This window comes from Perna viridis, chromosome 9 (assembly GCF_037379345.1).
Source record: "Perna viridis isolate PV_CMFRI_1.1 ecotype Kerala chromosome 9, ASM3737934v1, whole genome shotgun sequence".
Lineage (NCBI taxonomy): Eukaryota > Metazoa > Mollusca > Bivalvia > Mytilida > Mytilidae > Perna > Perna viridis.
Window position 1 is genome coordinate 8,676,679 of NC_142453.1, and position 20,400 is coordinate 8,697,078.

The 20,400-nt window shown below is 31.8% G+C and overlaps 1 protein-coding gene across 4 annotated transcripts in view; it reads right to left on the reverse strand.

Moving 5' to 3' along the window:
- Positions 1-20,400, reverse strand: part of LOC148606568 (ATP-binding cassette sub-family C member 9-like) — a 66,892-nt gene extending 46,492 nt beyond the window's left edge. Inside the window, exons 1-7 of one of the 4 annotated variants that reach the window (XM_088547202.1) lie at positions 19,398-20,400; positions 18,398-18,577; positions 16,488-16,544; positions 15,189-15,476; positions 3,350-3,502; positions 2,026-2,181; positions 1,065-1,199 (exon numbers count right to left, since the gene is read on the reverse strand). In XM_088547202.1, the coding sequence (XP_088403328.1) occupies positions 1,065-1,199; positions 2,026-2,181; positions 3,350-3,502; positions 15,189-15,476; positions 16,488-16,544; positions 18,398-18,577; positions 19,398-19,964 (1,536 nt within the window). In that variant the 5' untranslated portion in view covers positions 19,965-20,400. Of the gene's footprint in view, positions 1-1,064; positions 1,200-2,025; positions 2,182-3,349; positions 3,503-11,907; positions 12,061-12,265; positions 12,419-15,188; positions 15,477-16,487; positions 16,545-18,397; positions 18,578-19,397 lie in introns of all 4 variants that reach the window. The other 3 variants (XM_088547203.1, XM_088547204.1, XM_088547205.1) reach the window with 3 other exon arrangements.

A 20,400-nucleotide genomic window follows, 5' to 3' on the forward strand; every position in this document is an offset into this window, starting at 1 on the left:
GAGAAATAATGCTACAGTCCCTGAACTGATACGTGCAACTAAAATTGTGATTGGTCATCCATCACCTATCTGTTTCCAATCAGTCAAATGATTCATTAAACCGGTGATTGTATCACATGATCACAAAGCAGTCAATCTATTTTACAATTTCCTTTGTTCTGTTTGTCGATTTATTTACACATATTTACATAAAGCAATAGAATTAAACATCAATTAATCAGTTTTATTTGACATTTATTTCACTTTAAACAAAATACAATATGTGGATTTTATATCTTTAATTCAAAGTAAATTTAATGTGGTAGTACAGCCGATTTGTCCAATGGAAATTCTTCAATTTACATTGACTGGTCATCCATCAATTAACAAAACAAAACTGCTATCAGATCGGTCACCAGTCATGGTTCAATGATCAATCAGTCAGTGATCATTGAATCGTGAAATCATTGCGTGGATGTAAATTTGAGAATTTCCAATGGAATAAATCCAATATAATACCATATTAAATTGATCTTAAATTTAATTTATCATATTAACACATTGTATTTTGTTGATAATAAAACAAATGTAAAATAAAAGTAATAAATTGATGAAACAACAGAATCCATAAATCATATTTACGGCTCAGTTGTCATGATCGCTGGTTGAATGGATTGGATAGACAGATGGATGCCTGATCTGAAACAGATGGGTGATCGATGCCTGATCAGAAACTGATGGGTGATCGAAGCCTAATCGGAAACTGATGGGTAATCGAAGCCTAATCAGAAACTGATGGGTAATCAATGACTCATTGCAATTTAGTAGTATGAATTGGTTCAGGTACTCTTTCTGTGTGTTAAATCATAACTGTTGTTTTAGTATTGACCATGTGGGCCCATGATTGGTACAATAAAAACTTTGAACTTTGAACTTGTAAATTAAAGGTTATTTCATTTATTTATTGTAATGTTTTTCCTAAATTATTTCCCTTTAACAGGTTTAATAAAAGTTTTAATTAGACCAATTGGAATTACCCTAATAAAATGATGACAATAATTCCCTAATGAGTAAATAACACTTACCATGACTTTCTTCTGTTGGACAGACATTTGTCTAGCAATGTAATACTGCAGGGGAGCAGCTAAAATAAATACTGATGCTCCGATGACTGCACTAACTCCGAGTTTAAAATACAGCAGTACTATGGCAATAATAATCTACAAAAGTAACCAAGAAAAAGGGAAAACTTTGAAAGCAGAAAAATTGAAATATAGATTGAAGAGGTTTTTTGTTTTTATTTTTGATTGACTGATTGATTGTTGGGGTTTAACACCCAAGTACCAATATTCCAGCTTTATTAAGGCGATGAACATGAAATGGGATAAAAAAATGAACATGAAATGTTGATGATGAAACGAAAAATGGGATGGAACACAAGGATATTAGGGTCGACAAATTTTGATTGCCACAAAAATAACCAACAAAAAGGGTTAAAAAAACTTTGAAAGCAGAAACATTCAAATAAAGGTTGAAGAGGTTTTTTTTTTGTTTTTGTTTTTTTTGTTTGTTTGTTGTTTGTTGTTGTTAGTTAATACTTTCTAAGTTTTATTGTTCAGCATTATACATGGTGTACAGTGCCTGCAGTAGAGAATTTTTACATCAGAATACCACACAATACATATATAGTCAAAAGGTCATATATTTCCTGAGCCTGGAGGAGTTGTGAACAACAATATGTTGGACAGAACCGAGGGACAGACTGAAACCTTTTTGCTAGTGGTAAATATTAATCCTTTTAATTCTGTGGGGCATTTATTATGTCCTTGATACTCTTTGGTTCTTGCATGGACATTTTTTTCATTATTTTCAACAAACATGTCTTGCGTCTTCTATACCTGAAGTGGCTCTGCCCACATATTGGACAAAACCGAGGGACAGACTGAAACTATTTAAGATTTTATATGTTCATGATATTCTTTTGGTTCCTGCATGAACAGTTTTTTTTTTCATTACGTAAACAATTAGTTGTTGCGTCTACTATACCTGAAGTGGCGCTGCCCATATATAATGAAACAAGAAAAACAACATCATAATAAATAACGTGTCGAGGGTCATGTGATTCATGATTGAACCAATCGTCATCTTGCCTCCACTGATTACTAGTCCAGATATCGTCAACGATTTTTTGTAAATGATTGCCTAAAATACATTAGCAGAAAAGGTTATGATACAATTCATAGACAGTGATATATAAAACAGTCTCTTACATTTAAGCCTTTTTCTCATTATCTCCAAAAACAAAAACGTTTCCTTTAATCTTGATCAGGTCTCACTATATGAACGAGCAGTAAAAAGTAAACCTACTCTTATTACATAGAAAATTCCTGAGGATTTAAATAATCTCATAATTATAATACCACCTATAAAATTCATTAACCAACATATAACTTTCCGAAAAAACACAAATTTCTCATAAGGTCACTTTCTGTTTAAAGTACTGGTCCATACAAAGATTCATGCAGAATTCAGCATAGCTAGGGTGAGTATGTATGAAAATGCTACAAATGAATAAAGAAAAGATATTCTATTCTTTTATAACAAATAAAACATCATCATCAATTCTTTTTCTCTTCTAGTTTGATCAAGGAAATTATGAAATAAGTTTTGATTAGAAACATCATCTTGAGTTTAAAATGAACAAATAAAATTTAGTCAAAACAGGAATTTGTATCTTTTCAACAACATATTTGTCTTTAAGTAGTGGACAAAGTTTGAAAGCTGGTTTTAATCAAATTGAAACGAAATAAGGTAATTAAAATCTTCATTTGTAGCCTTTTCATTCTGATATGTCATTTGCATGATTCTTAAATGGTACGGTACTTAATATTTTATTTTATCAAGTTCAAAGCTAATAAAGTGACTATAAATAAGTTTGATTTAAAGTAAAACTGTACCATTATCAGATCTTTGTGGTTTTCAGGCAGACCATACCTAATTCAGTGCTTAAACAACATTTGTTCAATAAGAATTCCGCCAAGTACATGATATGTATTTAAGAATAATGCTTGATCTACCTTTTTTAGATATATTTATGTTTCTTTACTTTTAAAGATGCCCTGGTACCAGTATTTGCAAAAATTAACTTCAGGGATAATATTTCAAAATGACAGAAATTTCAATCGTTCAACACGTACAGTAAATAACCTTTCACAGTCTTGATTTGACTTCGCTAATTATGTGGCACCAAGGCTAAAAATATGACACAAAATAAAAAAAAAAAAAAAAAAAAACAGTAGAAAATTTTTCAAACTAAGAAACTTTTTTAGTATTAGGTATGATCAAGCCTTGAACTTTGAACTGAGTATACCTGGAGGGCTGTTTTAACTCTAATACCTTCACGGATAACCAGATAATAGTGAAACTGTAGAATGGTCAGTTGAAACACAGTGGAAACAAATAGAACTACACATAAAATGTAGCCATTCTGTACAAAATCAGACACAGACACATAATGGCTGATCTGCAAAAAAAGCAAGGATGAGTGTTCTGGTTATTGCATGGTAAAGAGGTCCTGATTGTGGCATGATAAAGAGGTTCAAATTATTGCATGGTAAAGAGGTCCTGGTCATTGTGTGGTTAAAGGAGTTCTGCTTATTGCATGCCAAAAAGATTCTGCATAATGCATAGTTGAGACATGAAGACAAACTGGTCACTGCATTACATGGAAGTTCTGCTTATTTGGGTTAAGAGGTCATGTATAGTTCATGCTGCTAAAAGGAGTTTTGCTTATTGCAATATATATGATTATTAATATTGCATAAAAGAGAGGTAATATATGTTGCAATGTTAGGAATTATTGCATGGTAAAGAAGTAATGGTTGTTGCAATGTGAGGAAATTCTCCTCATTGTACGGTAGAAGAGGTCCTAATTTAAGGAGGTAAACATAGGGTAAGGTGCACAACTCTTACAATCACTGGAATGTTTGTATTCAGCATTTGACATCAATGTCATGTAAACATCAAAGTAACTTGGATTGATTTCATTCTGTTTCAAATGAAATATTGATAGGCTTTGGTGAAATTGAATATGATACAAACATATCACTGATTTCAGGAGTTACCGTATATCACGTACCCTAGGGCTACCTCCCTAAACGAATTGTAAGGAGGAAAGTTGATTGTATTATGTATTGTAAAAGAGTGTGATGCATGGATAGGTGATATTAATACTATGACAAGCTTTATTTAAGGTCACAATTCTGAAATACATGTAACATGTCCTACACTTAATAAATGTAAACTGTTACAACTGAATGTAACTCAGGGAAAGTTTAATTACTTAGGTAAAATAACCAGTGGCTATTGAATGACACAAAATTATGTTCTTGGTTCCAAAACACTGACCAGATATGATTGAACCAGTTTAATTTTCTTTTATACCAATTTTCCAGATTTTATCATGATTTTGCCATTTATTAAACAGATTTTCTTTTTGAAAATTCCTTTTGACTATTGACTAGAGTTCATCAGTTTTTTTCATTTTGTTACATGTGCAACCCTTCATTTTTTTTGTCTTTACTCTTCATAACATATTATCAATGTACATTTACATTTCTCACTACTGCTCTATAGAAAATTGTTATAACAGTCAACAAGACAAACAGAAATTAATTTGAGTTTACCATAAAAGAAAGTATTGTAAGTTCCAAAATAAAAACTACTTCAATCTACACTTCAAAAAGACAAAACAATATCTTTATTACTTCCAAAATACAATAACACAAGGACAACTGAAGAAAAATCACACTGTAATTTTGTTTATTATGGCATGCATACCCATTAACTCCATTCTACTTTCTGACCTTTTCAGAATCTTTGGGTTTTCCCCTTTGATCATGACAGATGAAATCTGATTGGCTGATCATGCAGAAATGTCATCTGCACAGAAAATAGAATGTAGTGCATGTTGTCGGAGACTACATGCAGTGACTGAATGGGACGATTGATAGGTCTACAATTTAATTAAACTTTGTCTCAAGTTTGGGTACCTAATACTTGCACCTACAGGTTGTTATTTTCATTGCGTAGAGTCTACCTACATGTAACTGTCAATGAGTTATAACATGCACTTTACTTCTGATACTGTACTTTATAGGGCAGACAATTTACTTAATAATGTCATCTTGCAAAATCATACAGAAAACTACGGTAAGCATTAGTCACGAACTTGATACCCCATTCCCCCATTTGATAACATGCACCTTTGACCTCCATATTGATTTTGATCAAAATCTGAAATAGGATGTGCACAATGGGAATATGTAATAAAGATTCTGTGAGAGTTTCATTCAATTACGTTCAGTGGTATAGGAGGAGTAATGGATAACAGTTGGGTCCCCTGTATAATGGAAGGAAAGAAGGACGAAAGGAAGGAAGGACAACCCTGTTACTATATCTCCCCATAAATATGTGTTTTCAATAAGCAATAGACTTTGTGTTCGAAATGATGTAAATAAATTTGTTTTTAAATTGTTTAAAAGAATTTTTGACATAAAAATATGGTAAAATATTACATTTATTTTAAAAAGCCTCTTTCAAACTTCCCTAGAGGTGTAATGGAAATTTTAGTGTTTTAATATTACAAAAAAAAAAGTCTGGTGACTTTAATACCTGAAGGAATGTGTTCTTCATACAGTTCGCCCGAATATAGCTGAAATATTGCTGCTCAGGCATTAAACCCCAATAATCAATCAATCTTCATACAGTTTTGAAGAAATTCTATACAGCAATTTTTAATTGTTAGTGGAATTATAGTGGAGACTCCCTACACAATCACCCATATTACATACCTGTCAATCTTTGGAACAGTTCATGTGGGAGATTCTCCCCCTTTGACATTGTCTTATAAAACAAACTTTTGATGTAAAAATTCAATTCTACAGGATTTTCACAGAAAATATAGTAATTAATCTTAACAAAAAACCTCTCACAAATTGTATGTTTTTATGTGAAAGATTCTAAATTTTTCAATGATTTTGTGGGAATCTCCTCTAATGTGGGAGGGTTAACAGATATAATATTAAGACTCAATTATCTCAAAATTAAGCTTGGCAACCCAAGTTTTTTTAAATATTAAAATTACATAGCATATTCAATCAAGGTCATCTTTAAATGAAATTAGTTGGTGTTGCACTCTTGAGATAGAAATTAAAGATTGTTTATAAAATTGGCACTTTGCAGGAGTTATCTTTCCTGATTTGGTTGATTTGGTTGATTTTAATGGGAAATGAATGTATGGATTCTCCAAAATACAGATCTGAAAAAGAAACTATTGTTGAATAAAGATATAGCAAATGTAGACCCCCCCCCAAAAAAAAAACCTGTTAGTTTGGTAGGTCTGTCTTAACCACAACTAATATCTACAACAGGAAGTGTCTGAATTGTATATGGACTGGTACTTAAATTTTGTTAATAGATCATGTTGTTATATGTAAACTTTTCAAGGACAGCTGAAAATTTGAATTACATAACATAATTTTGAAGATAGATGCATGATGATGCACAGTTTATTCTTTTTTTGCCTCTATAGGTGACAGATATCACCACTTGATAATAGCTAGCCAGCATAATGAAACCGTTATCTTTAAGGAGTGAGTAACGTAATTAAGATCACGTTTGATCCATTTAAATAAAATGTTAATTCAAGAACTTTAACCCCAATTTCAATTTAAATTTTTTTTTTCTTAAATTATCTACTGTATATTTTTTGTATTGGCAGTAGCTTAGAACTGATCATCTATTTGACTTTCTTGTCTGTTATTTTCCTCTCCTCTTGTACAGTACTATTTGCCCCTGACGATGGTATACTGGACAATTAATTTTACAGGCTAGATTTGTATACTGGACAATTAATTTTACAGGCTAGATACGTATACTGGACAATTAATTTTACAGGCTAGATATGTATACTGGACCATTAATTTTACAGGCTGGATATGTATACTGGATCATTAATTTTACAGGCTAGATATTTATACTGGACTATTAATTTTACAGGCTAGATATGTATACTGGACCATTAATTAAAAAAAAACATATTTAAGTGAGAGGCGATTGAAGCTGGCCGAGTCTTCCATATTAGATAAGGAGGTGATCTTTGTGCTTTTTTTCCCCATCCCAATACAGTGGAATCTGTCTGAACAAAACCCCCGTTGAACAGTAAAATTTGATTGGTTTAGAGATGTGTTCAGTTTACTCAGGTTCCAAAATACATTTCAACAAAACATGAAGGGATTTTAAATGTGTCTGGTGTAGGCAGGTTTTCTGGGTTTTTTTTTCAGAGTACAGTTAAGGATGTTTGATGCTATGTTAAAAATGAACAATGATTTCATGCTAGAACAATATTAGAAAGAAATAGATGGGTCAATGTGCTTGTTCTTGAAGTAAAGCATTTAAAATTTTGGCAGGAAAAGGATTTCTCTGGATTTTCCATAGGTTTTGTACCAGTTGGTTTTATCTATTGAAAAACCCAAAGAAATACCAATATTTTTTACAGAAACTTCTCAAATAACATATCAAGGCGTGTTTAATGTAGTTATAAAAAAAAAGGTGGGTGTCACTGGGAAAAATATCAATGCTATGAAATCAATATAACCAGAGGAGTCCAAAAATCTGACAAAAATGGCTGACGACGGATGAGCAGCAAACATCCTTGAGACAGGTTTCACTGTAATTAAAACTACAGAAGACCTTGTCTCATTGACTGTAATTTCACACTGAATGATACTATTGACCTTTTTGAACTTAAGTGTAGAAGAACAATAACAAACTATTCATAAAATATTTTTTTAAATACATTTGTTGTAAAAGATTTAACTTTATAGAGGGCAAAGTCTTCATACCAGTAATTAATACAACTAATTTTTTGACCTTTGAACCTGATTTCAGTCTGACTTCAGCTGTAAAACAAAGTAAAGATCTTTTTAAGATTTTTGTATGGGGTATTTAACAAAAACAAAATGTACATCTATTTATAGCTCACATCATGAAGTTCATTAAATTGTGAAAAAAAAATAATATTAAAGCAGAGTTAAGGCATAATTATAATTAAAAAAAAATATCAATACATATTCAACCTCGTCCTCTAACAGGTTACGTGCACCCAGCTGCCTCACATTATGCAAGCACGGTAGAATGTGTTTAATTAAAACCCCTACTAAAACAAAAAACAAGAATCCTACATAACCAAACACATGATTTATAAACTGATACTTCGTATCTTATTTACCGAAGTATTTCATACACATTATATACCTTCTAAAGGATGTAAGTAGGAAAATTTCCTCAAATCAAAAGAGGGACAGGTATTAAATACAAAATTAAGCTGGTGTGAGATAATTAATTAACTACTAATATATATGCATATTTCAAATTATTTATTCTAAATTGTTTATGTTGAAATAATCATTATTGTTTTTACAAAGAAAGCTGTTACTTGTTACATGCCTTCAACAAGAGTTTAAAATGTCAGAATGGGTCAAAACTATACACAGGTATGGCCTTCCAACAAAGTAGGGACATCTTGTCATAATGTGAGACACAGCAGATACAGACATCTTGTCATTAGGTGGGACACAGTGGATACAGACATCTTGTCATTATGTGAGACACGGTAGATAGGGACATCTTGTCATAATGTGAGACACAGCAGATACAGACATCTTGTCATTAGGTGGGACACAGTGGATATGGACATCTTGTCATTATGTGAGACACGGTAGATAGGGACATCTTGTCACTAGGTGGGACACAGCAGATAGACTGATTGATTGTTGATTAAATGTCAATTGGAGCATGGTAGATATGAAGCATGTCATTTGGTTGGACACAGTCAACAGGGACATCTTGTCATTTGGTGGGACACAGTAGATAGGGACATCTTGTCATTTGGTGGGACACAGTAGATAGGGACATCTTGTCATTTGGTGGGACACAGTAGATATGGACATCTTGTTATTTGGTGGGACACAGTAGATAGGGTCATCTTGTCATTAGGTGGGACACAGTAGATAGGGACATCTTGTCATTAGGTGGAACAAGGAAGATAGGGAGATCTTGCCATAAGGTGGGACACAGTAGATAGGGACGTCGTCATTCATGGGACACAGTAGACAGGGACATCTTCATGTACTAATATTGGACACATCTGACAAAGAAATGTGACAACAAGACAGGACACATTGGACAGGGACATCTTTATGTAAGAAGATTGAACACATCTGATCGAGAAATCTGACAATAGGACAGACACAGTGGACAGGGACATCTTAATGTAAGATTGGACACATTTGACAGAGAAATCTGAATGTAGTAAGATGGGGTACATTTAAAAGGTTTCTCTGTACACAAGGGGTCATTTTAAGTTCAGTCCATCTTATATGCAGATATATTATCTAATAGGACTTTTTATTATGTATATCTATGTAAATCTATGTAAATCAAGTAAACTGAACCACCTTTAAAAGTTCATGTATCTTTAAATGCCATATTCTAAGTCTGAAAGGTGACTTGTATATACTGTATGTGCTATACCACGTCTTTTGTACTATTGTTGAAATAATGTATGCAGATACATGTATTTCGCAAGGAGATATTAATTACATATAAACCTAGACATCTGGGGATTCAAAAAGTGATGAATTGAGGTCTGGTACCCTTTTTTCAGACTGTGGACCTTTGAAATTTTTATTTACCTTAAGTCTTGGACCATCAATCCTTTTCATTGACATATATTGAGGACTTTTGATTTCCTAAAGTAGACTACTGATTTTAAACTTGGAAAGTCCTGGACCTTCCAAGTTCACTTTTGAAGGTAAATTTAAACCCCTGACATCATCACCTAACTTTAATGTAAAGCAATTTATTTGGGAAACACTGCTAACTATGAATTTAAGTAGTGCTCCAGCTAAGAATCATGCAAAATGTGATTCATGGGTGAAAAGTCTACATGTTTTTACTTTTGATATTTTGTTTGAATTGTCATAGTCAACAGAAATTAACCTTCAGTTTTTCATATAACAAGTGTTCTTAGGAGATGAAAATTACATAGAATGCACTGTAGATTTTAAAACTAAGGGAGATAACTCTGTAAACGACACTAAAATACAACAGTATCTATTGAATTTTCAATATTGATTATCTTCTAAGAGCAGACAGATTGGAATGAATAATTACACATTTCATAATAAAGAACCAAAAAAACAACTTAATTACAAAAATAAAAATATGCAGCTTAGAATAATACAGAGAGTGACTCATGGGTTTTTATTTTCTGTAATTTCAATACTTTAATGCATTTTTTAACATCATGTTGTTCACAATGCATTAAAGTATTGAAATTCTTACACATTTTTCTTAAATTATGATGTTACAATATCTCTCTATGTAACTTAATTATTAAGTTATATCTAACTCAAATTTTAAACAAAATAAATTTTTGATATACAATGTATTCGTCTGTCATTAAAATTGGTGGTAAATGGCTTTCAATTATTTTTTTTCAAGAAATGTAATTTTGTGTTTGAAAAATCTCTCATCAAATCAGTAGTATTACACAAGCACATTTAATGTAGACTAGAAAAATTGTGTGCACTGCTCACTAACTTGATACCCCCACTCCCCCACTAGATAAAATGCACAATTTGACCTCAAAATTGATTTGGAACTAAAATAAGAGGTGCACAATGAGAATATATAATATAAAGATTCTGTGAAAGTTTCATTCAGTTCCATTCAGTGGTGTAGGAGTAATGAATATGAGGTGGGTACCCTTCTGCATAATAGAAGGAAGGAAAAATGAAAGGAAAGACAAACATTCCTATCACTATATATTCCCAGTCAAAAAGGGAGGTAAACAAAGGTAAAAGATTTCATATCAATACTTTGAAAAAAAAGTCATAGCTGCAACATGTGCAAGTAAGACAATACTAAATAAAAAGCAGCTGCTCAAATCCCTGGTTTTACATTAAATTAGAAGTTTGAATATATACATTGTACATGTATATGATATGCAAATTTTTAGCAGTTACAGAGTTGGGCTTCATCGAGAGTCAATGGCATGTCCAAGTAAATTTAAGTAGCTGTCTTTGTAAGAATCATGCAAAATCTGAAAAATGTGATACACCCAAAAAAAAGGCTACCTATTTTTTATTTTTGAAGTTAAGGTGTTTTATGGGTCTATATTATGAATTGTGTAACTATTCATTCCAATCTGTCTGCTCTTAGGAGATAATCAAAATTGAAAATCCAAGAGATTCTATTTTATTTGATTGTCATTTACAGAGTTATCTCCTTTAATTTTGAATGCCATGCAATTTTTACCTACTAAGAGCACTGGTTATATGAAAAACCATATGTTAATTTCTGTTAACTATGTCAATTTAAACAATATACCAAAAACAAAAATATGTAGGCTTTTCAATCATAAATCATATTTTGCATGATTCTTAGCTGGAGTGCTACTTAAGAACACCAATAATATATTACAAAAATGTACTATCAAAAGCCAAAAAAGAAAATGTATAATGGTATTGCATTATCATCATTCCCTGAAAGTTTTATAAAAATCCTTCAATAGATTTATCTGTAGCAGAAGATTCTAATCTTAAATCAGAATTATGACCTTCAAGTGTGGAGTTCTGAATGAATCATCTAGAGCCAGTTCAAATCATTTAAATAATAAATTCTTTTAGTATATTTCTATGCACTATTTATCAAAACTGTTAATCATGATATCGCATACAATTTAAATGCATAAAAATTGCTCTTAAACATAATATAATGATGTCTCAGCTCTAAAAATGTTTCTCTGCTTAAACTGCTTAAAAAAGCAATGTGCTTGCAATTACGTAAATTCATAACTTTTACCATTAGAGCATTTCTACATCTAATGCCCTCCCTTGTGCATAAGAATGCATTGAACTGTAGAAAAGTATGCTTTAAATACACAGACACAAAGAGAATGAGGCACAGAATGTACCCATTGGAGGTGAAATCATTGACAGTAATGTAGGAGGATATCTGAAAAAAAAATAGAATTGTATATTTTTTAGAATGATGTTCAGATGCACACAAAAAATATAGGATTATAAATGAAAACCTGATGAGCAAAAATAAATGACATAACAATTAAATGTTGAACTAGCCCTACATAAACTTGTGAAGTGCAGGAATAGTTATGCATATAGTAGAATAAGTTGCCTGACAACTTAAGCAAGAAAAATACCTGTAAGCCTGTTTTAACTCGCAAACCTTGCCTTATAGCCAAGTAGGCTTGGAATTGATTAAATGTCAATTGGAGCATGGTAGATATGAAGAGCACAAAGCATAGAATGTATCCATTGCTTATAAAACCTATGACTGTTAGATATTGAGTAGTCTGGAAAAAATATAATGATCGATCGGTTTTTTTTTCATATTTTTTTAGAACTTTTTTATGATGATACAAATCAAAAGTAACAACTTTATACAATATAATGATGCACAGACTTTTGGAGGACCCATATAAAGAAATGATCCTAGAAAACAGCTTCAACTTGTCTAGGTTAAAAATAACATTTAAAATGAACATAGATTAGGAGGTGTGCTTAACTGCTTTTCAAACTCTGACTAAAACGATGTATATATTGGTATCCTCTAAGGCAATAAGTTTAAGAAGGTAGACCTAGGGTAAGGGACATAACTCCTGAAATCAGTGATAAGTTTGTACAATGTATTATATTCAATTTTACCAAAGCCTATCAAGCTTTTATTTGAAACAGAATGAAATTAGTCCAAGTTACTTTGATGCTTCCATAAGCTTGATGTAAAATGCTGAATACAAATGTTCAAATGATTTGTAAGAGTTGTGTCCCTTGTGTGTCTACCTCCTTAAGGAAAGAAAATTATCTTCATACCAGGACTGTTGTTCTTCAGATAATTTAAGGCTTTACATGTACATGTTTGTTCCAAATATGATATCAGTCAATAATCTGACCAAGCAGAAGGCACAATACATGCATATACATGTATCATTTTTACTCCACATAATTTATGTACCAGACATGTTCATACCAAATAGAAATCTATATGTATTTTCATTCCCGTGGTCAAAGATAAAAGTCCAACAAGAAAACTTTCTGTTCAAAAATGTATGTCACATATATGTAGTTTATCAATACTAAAATAGATAAATAAGATAAAATTATCTATAAATGAAAGGGTGATCCACCTCATATACAGACAACCTTCAAATATGACACACCTGCATACATTTAAAAGTAACTTCCTACAACTTGTTGAGGGTAACATTTTATTTCCTACAACTTCTTGTGGGTAACTTTCTACTTCCTACAACTTGTTGTGGGTAACGTTTTATTTCCTACAACTTCTTGTGGGTAACTTTCTAATTCCTACGACTTGTTGTGGGTAACTTTTTATTTCCTAAGACTTGTTGTGGGTTACTTTTGGGAATAGTCAATCAAGTTTGAAGGCTTGGGTTTTTATTAGCAACAAAATAATCCAAATACAGGGAATAATAATAAAATTGTATATGACAAAGTGTACCATGTGTACCAGGCTTAAATTGACCAAAAAAAGTTTTCTTTTAAACTGTTAGTACAATGGTAAGGTCCTTATGAAGGTCATCAGGAATGCCATTAGATTTTGTACTTAATTACTTAAGTATAAATCATGCTTAAATACGATATGGACTATTCTGGGAAGTTGTAGTCTTTATTCTGGTTATTTTATGTTCTTTGTTGTGTCTGTCTGTTTTCCATGTCTGGTCTTTGTCCCTGGATTACATTCTTTTAATGTCGCTACAATCATGGTTCCCTTGATTACTCTTTTAAATAGTCCAGTTAACAGAACATGCACATGTTTACCTTAATTTACTTAAAATCTAAGGGTCACATATCAAGGTCATATTAAGGTAAGGCCTAAAAATACTTGTGCTTCCACTTACCCCATTAATATTAATTTTTTGTCCATACCCTGAAATGTTTATGGCCATTTTTGGACAAGCACTATTAAAGTTTGAATGTGTCTCCAAAACAAAAACAAACATGTCAAAGACTTTTTTAAAGAAAAAGTTTTGCCTACCTACCAACACTAGATGTTAAGGTAATGTTGACAGACATGCAGCTATTTTTTTCTTTGCCTTATAATGTTGCACAACATTTGACCTTATACACTCATTGAAATGTTTCAGTTTCCCGCACGCATGATACCTAAATGCACACTAAACACACATCAAACACACGATAAACGAACACTCCTATTGTGCTTTTAAATGAACACTCCAAGTGTGTGTTTAAATGCACAATAAATGAATGCTCTCAGCACCGTATAAACACATGATAGACAAACGCTCATAACATGCGTTTAAAAGCACAACAGACAATCGATGATACATTTGTAAATAATAGTATTAACAAATAATGAATAAAGAAAAAAATAGTAAATAGAAATAATGAAAAAGTAAAAAATAATAATAGCATAAAATATAAAAACAACAGCAGAATAAAGGAAATACATGTAATGTATATACAAAAATAAATGATTGCTTCTATCGTGCTTTAAACAAACTCCTGTATCATGTGTTTAAACAAACACAAAACAATGTGTAAACGAACGATTAACAATGCACGAATGCTAAAATGGGAAATGTGAACGTTTCAAGGAGCGTAATTATACAAATGAAATAAAGTGACAAAGGTCTTAAAATCTTTTGTTAATAAAATGACAATTTAAATTTGAGGTGAATAAAAAGGTCATATAAAAGTCATTATCATCTGTGAAACATTGTCTATTTGTAATTAACCCAGAAGTATCAATGACCTACTGTGAAAGTACTTTAATTTGTGGATACCGATTTTCGTGGATTAGGGAAGAGACACAAGTTTGTGGATTCTTGAATTTGTGGTTATGAGGTTTTCAGTATGCACATCAATGGGATTCTCCTTTTTGTTGGGAACCAAATTTCATGGTTTTGCCTCCCCACGAAAACCACAAAAAATCAGTACCCCATGAATAATAGTACATTCACAGTATTTGAGTTGTTATTGCCCCTCTGCAAGATTGTAGTCCCTTTGAGAGGTTATTGCTCCTGTAACATTATCCTTAGGCTTATACATGTACAATGATAAGAAAAATTCTAAAATACATACATGTGTAGTGTTCATTTGGTTTAGAGCCACCGTCAAGTTGCCTCCTTGGTTGTCATGGTAACTAAAAACACCACTACTTTGATTGGCTGACTGAGAAAGGACAGGGTTATCTTGTTCTCTAGTCACCTTGTAGGCAAAGGCAACCACATGTTCAACACACCATGGTCCAACAAAAGCTAGCAAATCCCCTATCAATCTTAGAAAACCCGCAAATACCAGGGTAGGCCAGAAGGCCCTCATGTATACTCTATGCATTGAAGGGGTTTCCCCTTTGAGTTCTGCTTTATGCTAAAAAGATACAAGTACAGGATTAATGTTAAAATTCAGAAGTATGGCTTAAAGAGTAATGAAGGGAACCAAGACTCTAGCTGAAATCATCCTATAGAAAACTAGCATGTTTTTTTTTCAGAGCAAAGGTTCATATCTGAAATTTAAAACAGCTGATAATAAAATTTTACCAAATGTACAATAATGCATGTACATGAAAATTCACAAACCAGAGTCTTTTCCAAACAACATTTCATAAACATGTACATGTAAGTAATATCTTTTATGTAAAACATTCCGAAATTATTGGAGCACTTACATGATAAATTCATATATGTTCTAATATACATGTACTACATATGAATAAAAAAATAGAAATTAAGTACATATGTCATTTTATTTTCAAAACTGATTATTTAAGTATGATTCTGATTAAAAATCAGGCAGTAGGTGTCACATCATACAAAATGTAATGCTCAATTTGGTCTTTTTTGCCTTAAATTTATTAAATACATAAAAAAAAACAACTAAAAAGCTATTTAAATTAATCCTGAAGCATCTGTGACGTAGATATTTGTTGACTGCTTATATAGGAGAAAGTTCAGGAAAATTTTTCTGCCATTTTTCCATAGTGCATTTCAACTACAGTTGTAAATTTGACCTATCACTATCTTGAAAAGGCAAATTTTATAAACACTTTGATAGTTCTTTTTTGGGATTAGCGGGTTTGAATACTTATTTAATGCAATAAAATCTCCGCTTTTTTCATTCATGTGCCACATCTTATACACATTTTGCCTATATCTTAGAGAAAGAAGTACTTAAAAGGTAACTATATAGAAAAGGCCTTTAGAAAATCGGTTTCTTGGCTCCAGACAGTTCTAAAATTTAACATAACATAGGAAAAATGTAACATATGTTTCCAAATATTTTTGAAAAGGAAAAGTTGAAAATAAAGAACTTGTCTCCAAGGTATAATTTGGGAAAAAATATTTCAAACGCTATAGACATGTAACTATAGTTCATACATACCTTTTCTATTTCAAAGGCATTTTTCAACTTCTTGTAGTTGGTGGAAGACAGCTCATCCTGTATAACAAAAAAAAATTACCAAAACATGCATGAAATGTTTATTGTACAGGTAAATTGTACCTAGCAACCCTTTGTAATTGAGAGGGAGACTTTATCTTTTTGATATAATCTCCCTAAAAAAAATTGACAACTCTGGAAGTATGATCTTTAGATTTGAGTTAAGGCAGTTTGACATTTATAAATACATATACATTGAAATCTAATCTAATTAAAATCTGACATATCAATTGTTCCATTCAATCACTGCATTTAACATTACCCCATTCTACTTTCTGATTTGATGACCTTTCTGATCAGTCAATCAGAATGCATCTTTCATGATTTTGAAAGCATTATTCAAAGGGAAAAGCCCAAAGATTCTGAAAAGGTCATCTAAATAGAAAGTAGAATGGAGTGTTGTTAGATCCTACATGCAGTGACTGAATGGAACAATTGATGGGTCAAATTTTAAATAAATTGATTGAAATCAAGAACAACAGTATTAAAAATATTAAGGGGACAACCTTTTGATTCCCAGGGAGGGCCTGGCAGATTTACGCAGTGCAAAATATTTATTTTCAAAAATATGTGAATCAGAAATTTTATTTCTAGATGTTAAACGGCTATACATGTACACATACATTGTATTATTCATGTTCATTATACTGCACAGTAGAATATGAAGGCTATAAAATTTATTATTTTTATTTTCTAAATGTTCTAGGTAGTCTGAACACTGTGTTCTAGCTGCAACATTTCCAAAGGGTGCAGTGCCTGCCATCAGTTTGCCCTCGCCCTAACACTTTTCTAGACCCATCCTGCCCTTTCCTTGATATATGCCTTACACTTTGATCATGATTTGCCCTTTTCTAGTCATTGTTGTCTGAATTTTTTACCAAATGTTGACTTTCAATCAAATTTCACAAACATTTTTTTTCCTGCATTGTTTACATTTATGCAATAGCAGCACTGCCTATCTGTCACTATCAGCTGTTTCATTCATAAGTATCGATCAATTTATATGCAAATTTCTATTGATAAATAAACTCTTTTGATATTGATTCAAACTGAGTTGATTTTATTATTTGCTAATTTTGTCACAACTATCAGAACGCCCACTCAGGAAAGACGTCAAAAAGAAGAGAGAAAAAAATAATGCAAATGTATCTGTACATGTACATGTACATTTTTACATGACACACTCAATGGTAATGCAATATGTTGAAGTACAAATACATTTTTTGTACATTTTGTAGACATTTTTATGTACACAAAACATGAAAAATGTACATTTGAATGAATGAATTACAATGTACCATTGTATAAATATATTGAAAGTTACAAATGTACAAAGACTAGAAAATTTTTTTTTTTTAATTTTAAAATCTATTAAAAAATAGAGAATGCCCTTTATGTCAAATGAATATGGAATATCAAATTCAAAAGAGGCTACAAAACAAATGAAAGATTGTTATCTCCAATGGGTCTGATGTCAGCAAACGATTGCAGGTCATTATCAATGAAGAACCCAGGGTGTGTAGGTATCAGAGGAAATGTTCATGAAGAATTAGTTAACATTTGATAGAATATCTTTTTAATTTTTGTGTTAAATATAAAAAACGAAAAAACAGCATTGAAGTTATTATTACTTCAAGTTCAATTGTAAAATATTTTGCTACATGTATGAATAATTCATATAAACATAAACAGCAAAGTAAATTTAGAATATACAGATCAGTTTTTAAATAGCACATAAAATTTTTGACATGATACCTACATGTATTAATGTCATGTCACACACACACTAAATACAGCGCTATCCAAAAATCCTGGGGAGAACACTGCATTACCAGCTTAAAACTTTCATTTACCTCAGGAAGTTGCCCAAGATCCTCTTGTTCGATTGGATGCTTATAACCTCTTTTCAGCAGCTTCAGTATCCAAAAGCATGTTATCTTAGAGAGAAGATTAACATAGGCAAAAATGTAATCGGTCTTGCCAAGATCAGGAGATGGATGTACTGGAATAGGATTACTAAAAAATGCATACCTCTGCAATGATAAAACAAACAAAAATATACATGAATACTTTTTCCTGTGTATTCCTGGCAAGCATCACATTCACACTGAACATGTACAAAAAAAGTACAAAAAGAGACATATATGTATAAGTACCATGACTGATCACTGACATAGTGGTACACAACTCTGTGAGTGGCAACTCACAATCTTTTTATTGAAAGATTTATTCCCATTTTTTATATTTTGAATGGTAGGTTAAAATTTAGATTGAAGGTAGTGACTACATCAGTCTTGTAAAATCTACAGTAAATCATGCATTACATGTACATGTGTGCAGTATGTGTACCATTTTAGTGTGTCCTTGTACAGTGTCTCCACCATACACTGAGAGGTCACAATTTCCAATTTGTCTATGGTTCACTCCTGCCCCATATCAAATTTTATTAAATGATTCTTATATTTAATAAGTCAAATAAAATTTAATTACTATGTATATACAGAAAAGTATAATTAAAACGTATAGAAATAATTGAAATTTTATCCTCGTTTTTATGTTGGTAGAGACATGGTAAAGTCACGGTGGAGGAAAGAAAAAAGACTCCATTGTGAAGAGTGGAGAAATTAAAATTTAGGTTGGTGGTCTCAGGCATTTTTCATGCGGCTAGCATATTCTAAAGTTGATTTGGCATTTGCCAGTATTTTTCTTTGGTCTACATATTTTGTTTTTAGCCTTTGATTTTCCAATCTTTTGCAAAATCTCACACATTTATGTCTTGAAAGCTTGACAGCCCTGTGGTAGTGTTAATGGATACATTTGTACTTTATACTTGTTTGTACATCAATACTTTACCTGAATGAATAAGAAAACCACTTCAGTCATAAGTAAAATGAAATACAGGACAATATCTATCCATGTCACCCATAAGCGTATGTGTTCAGTTGTTACTTTATTTTCCAAAAGGGATATTGATTTCAATGTCTTGAAAATGATGCAACAGGTCCAATACAGAATGAAGGACAGCAAAAATCTTGGGGAATTCCATTGTTCCAAGTTATGATAGAAAATAATGCTAAGTATAACTCCACACAGGGCAACACATTGTGGGATTATTACGTGAAGATTTGTTATGTCCGGATCAGAAGTCTCTGCCATTATGCCTTCCAAAAGGCCAACAATGATATTGAGAAGAAGCAAAATGGTAATGATCCATCTTGCATTATGTCCTCTGAATTGCACCCAAGTTGTTACTTCAATTCTTCCAAAAGTAGATCTACTCCATACTATTAGAATAAATAAACTAAACACAGAAAATAATGCATGAGGGACAAGATTAAGAACATCAATAAAGCATTCGTTCTTTATTACTCCATCCTTTACGCTCAGAGCATTTTCCCGTAATCCACAAAATCCAACCATGGTTGAGAATTTTTATATTTTGATATTTAAATTAAACAGAGACATCACTTAATAAGCACACCAATCAATCAGTTTTTCTCCAATGTCACCCCTCAATATTTTCATTTAAAACACATCCAAATCGTAATATGCAAACTTCCGCGTGGATTACACAATAACTAGAAACCCGTGTGCCCAAAATTTACATTTACTCACTATACTTCTTGAACCGCCACCAATCTCAGATAATACAGCTGATTCACGATTATTAATTGAAAGGTCAAAAAGTGTGCATGTCAAGATAGATAAGTTGAGCTGACATTAGAAACTAATTTATCTATTAAATCCAGAATAGCTGTAAATGTCTCTAATAAGTTGATTTGTAACTTTTCTTCGTTTAATCCATTTTAATAACATTTCTATAATTTTTTAGCTTAAATTAGCCAAACAGCTGCTC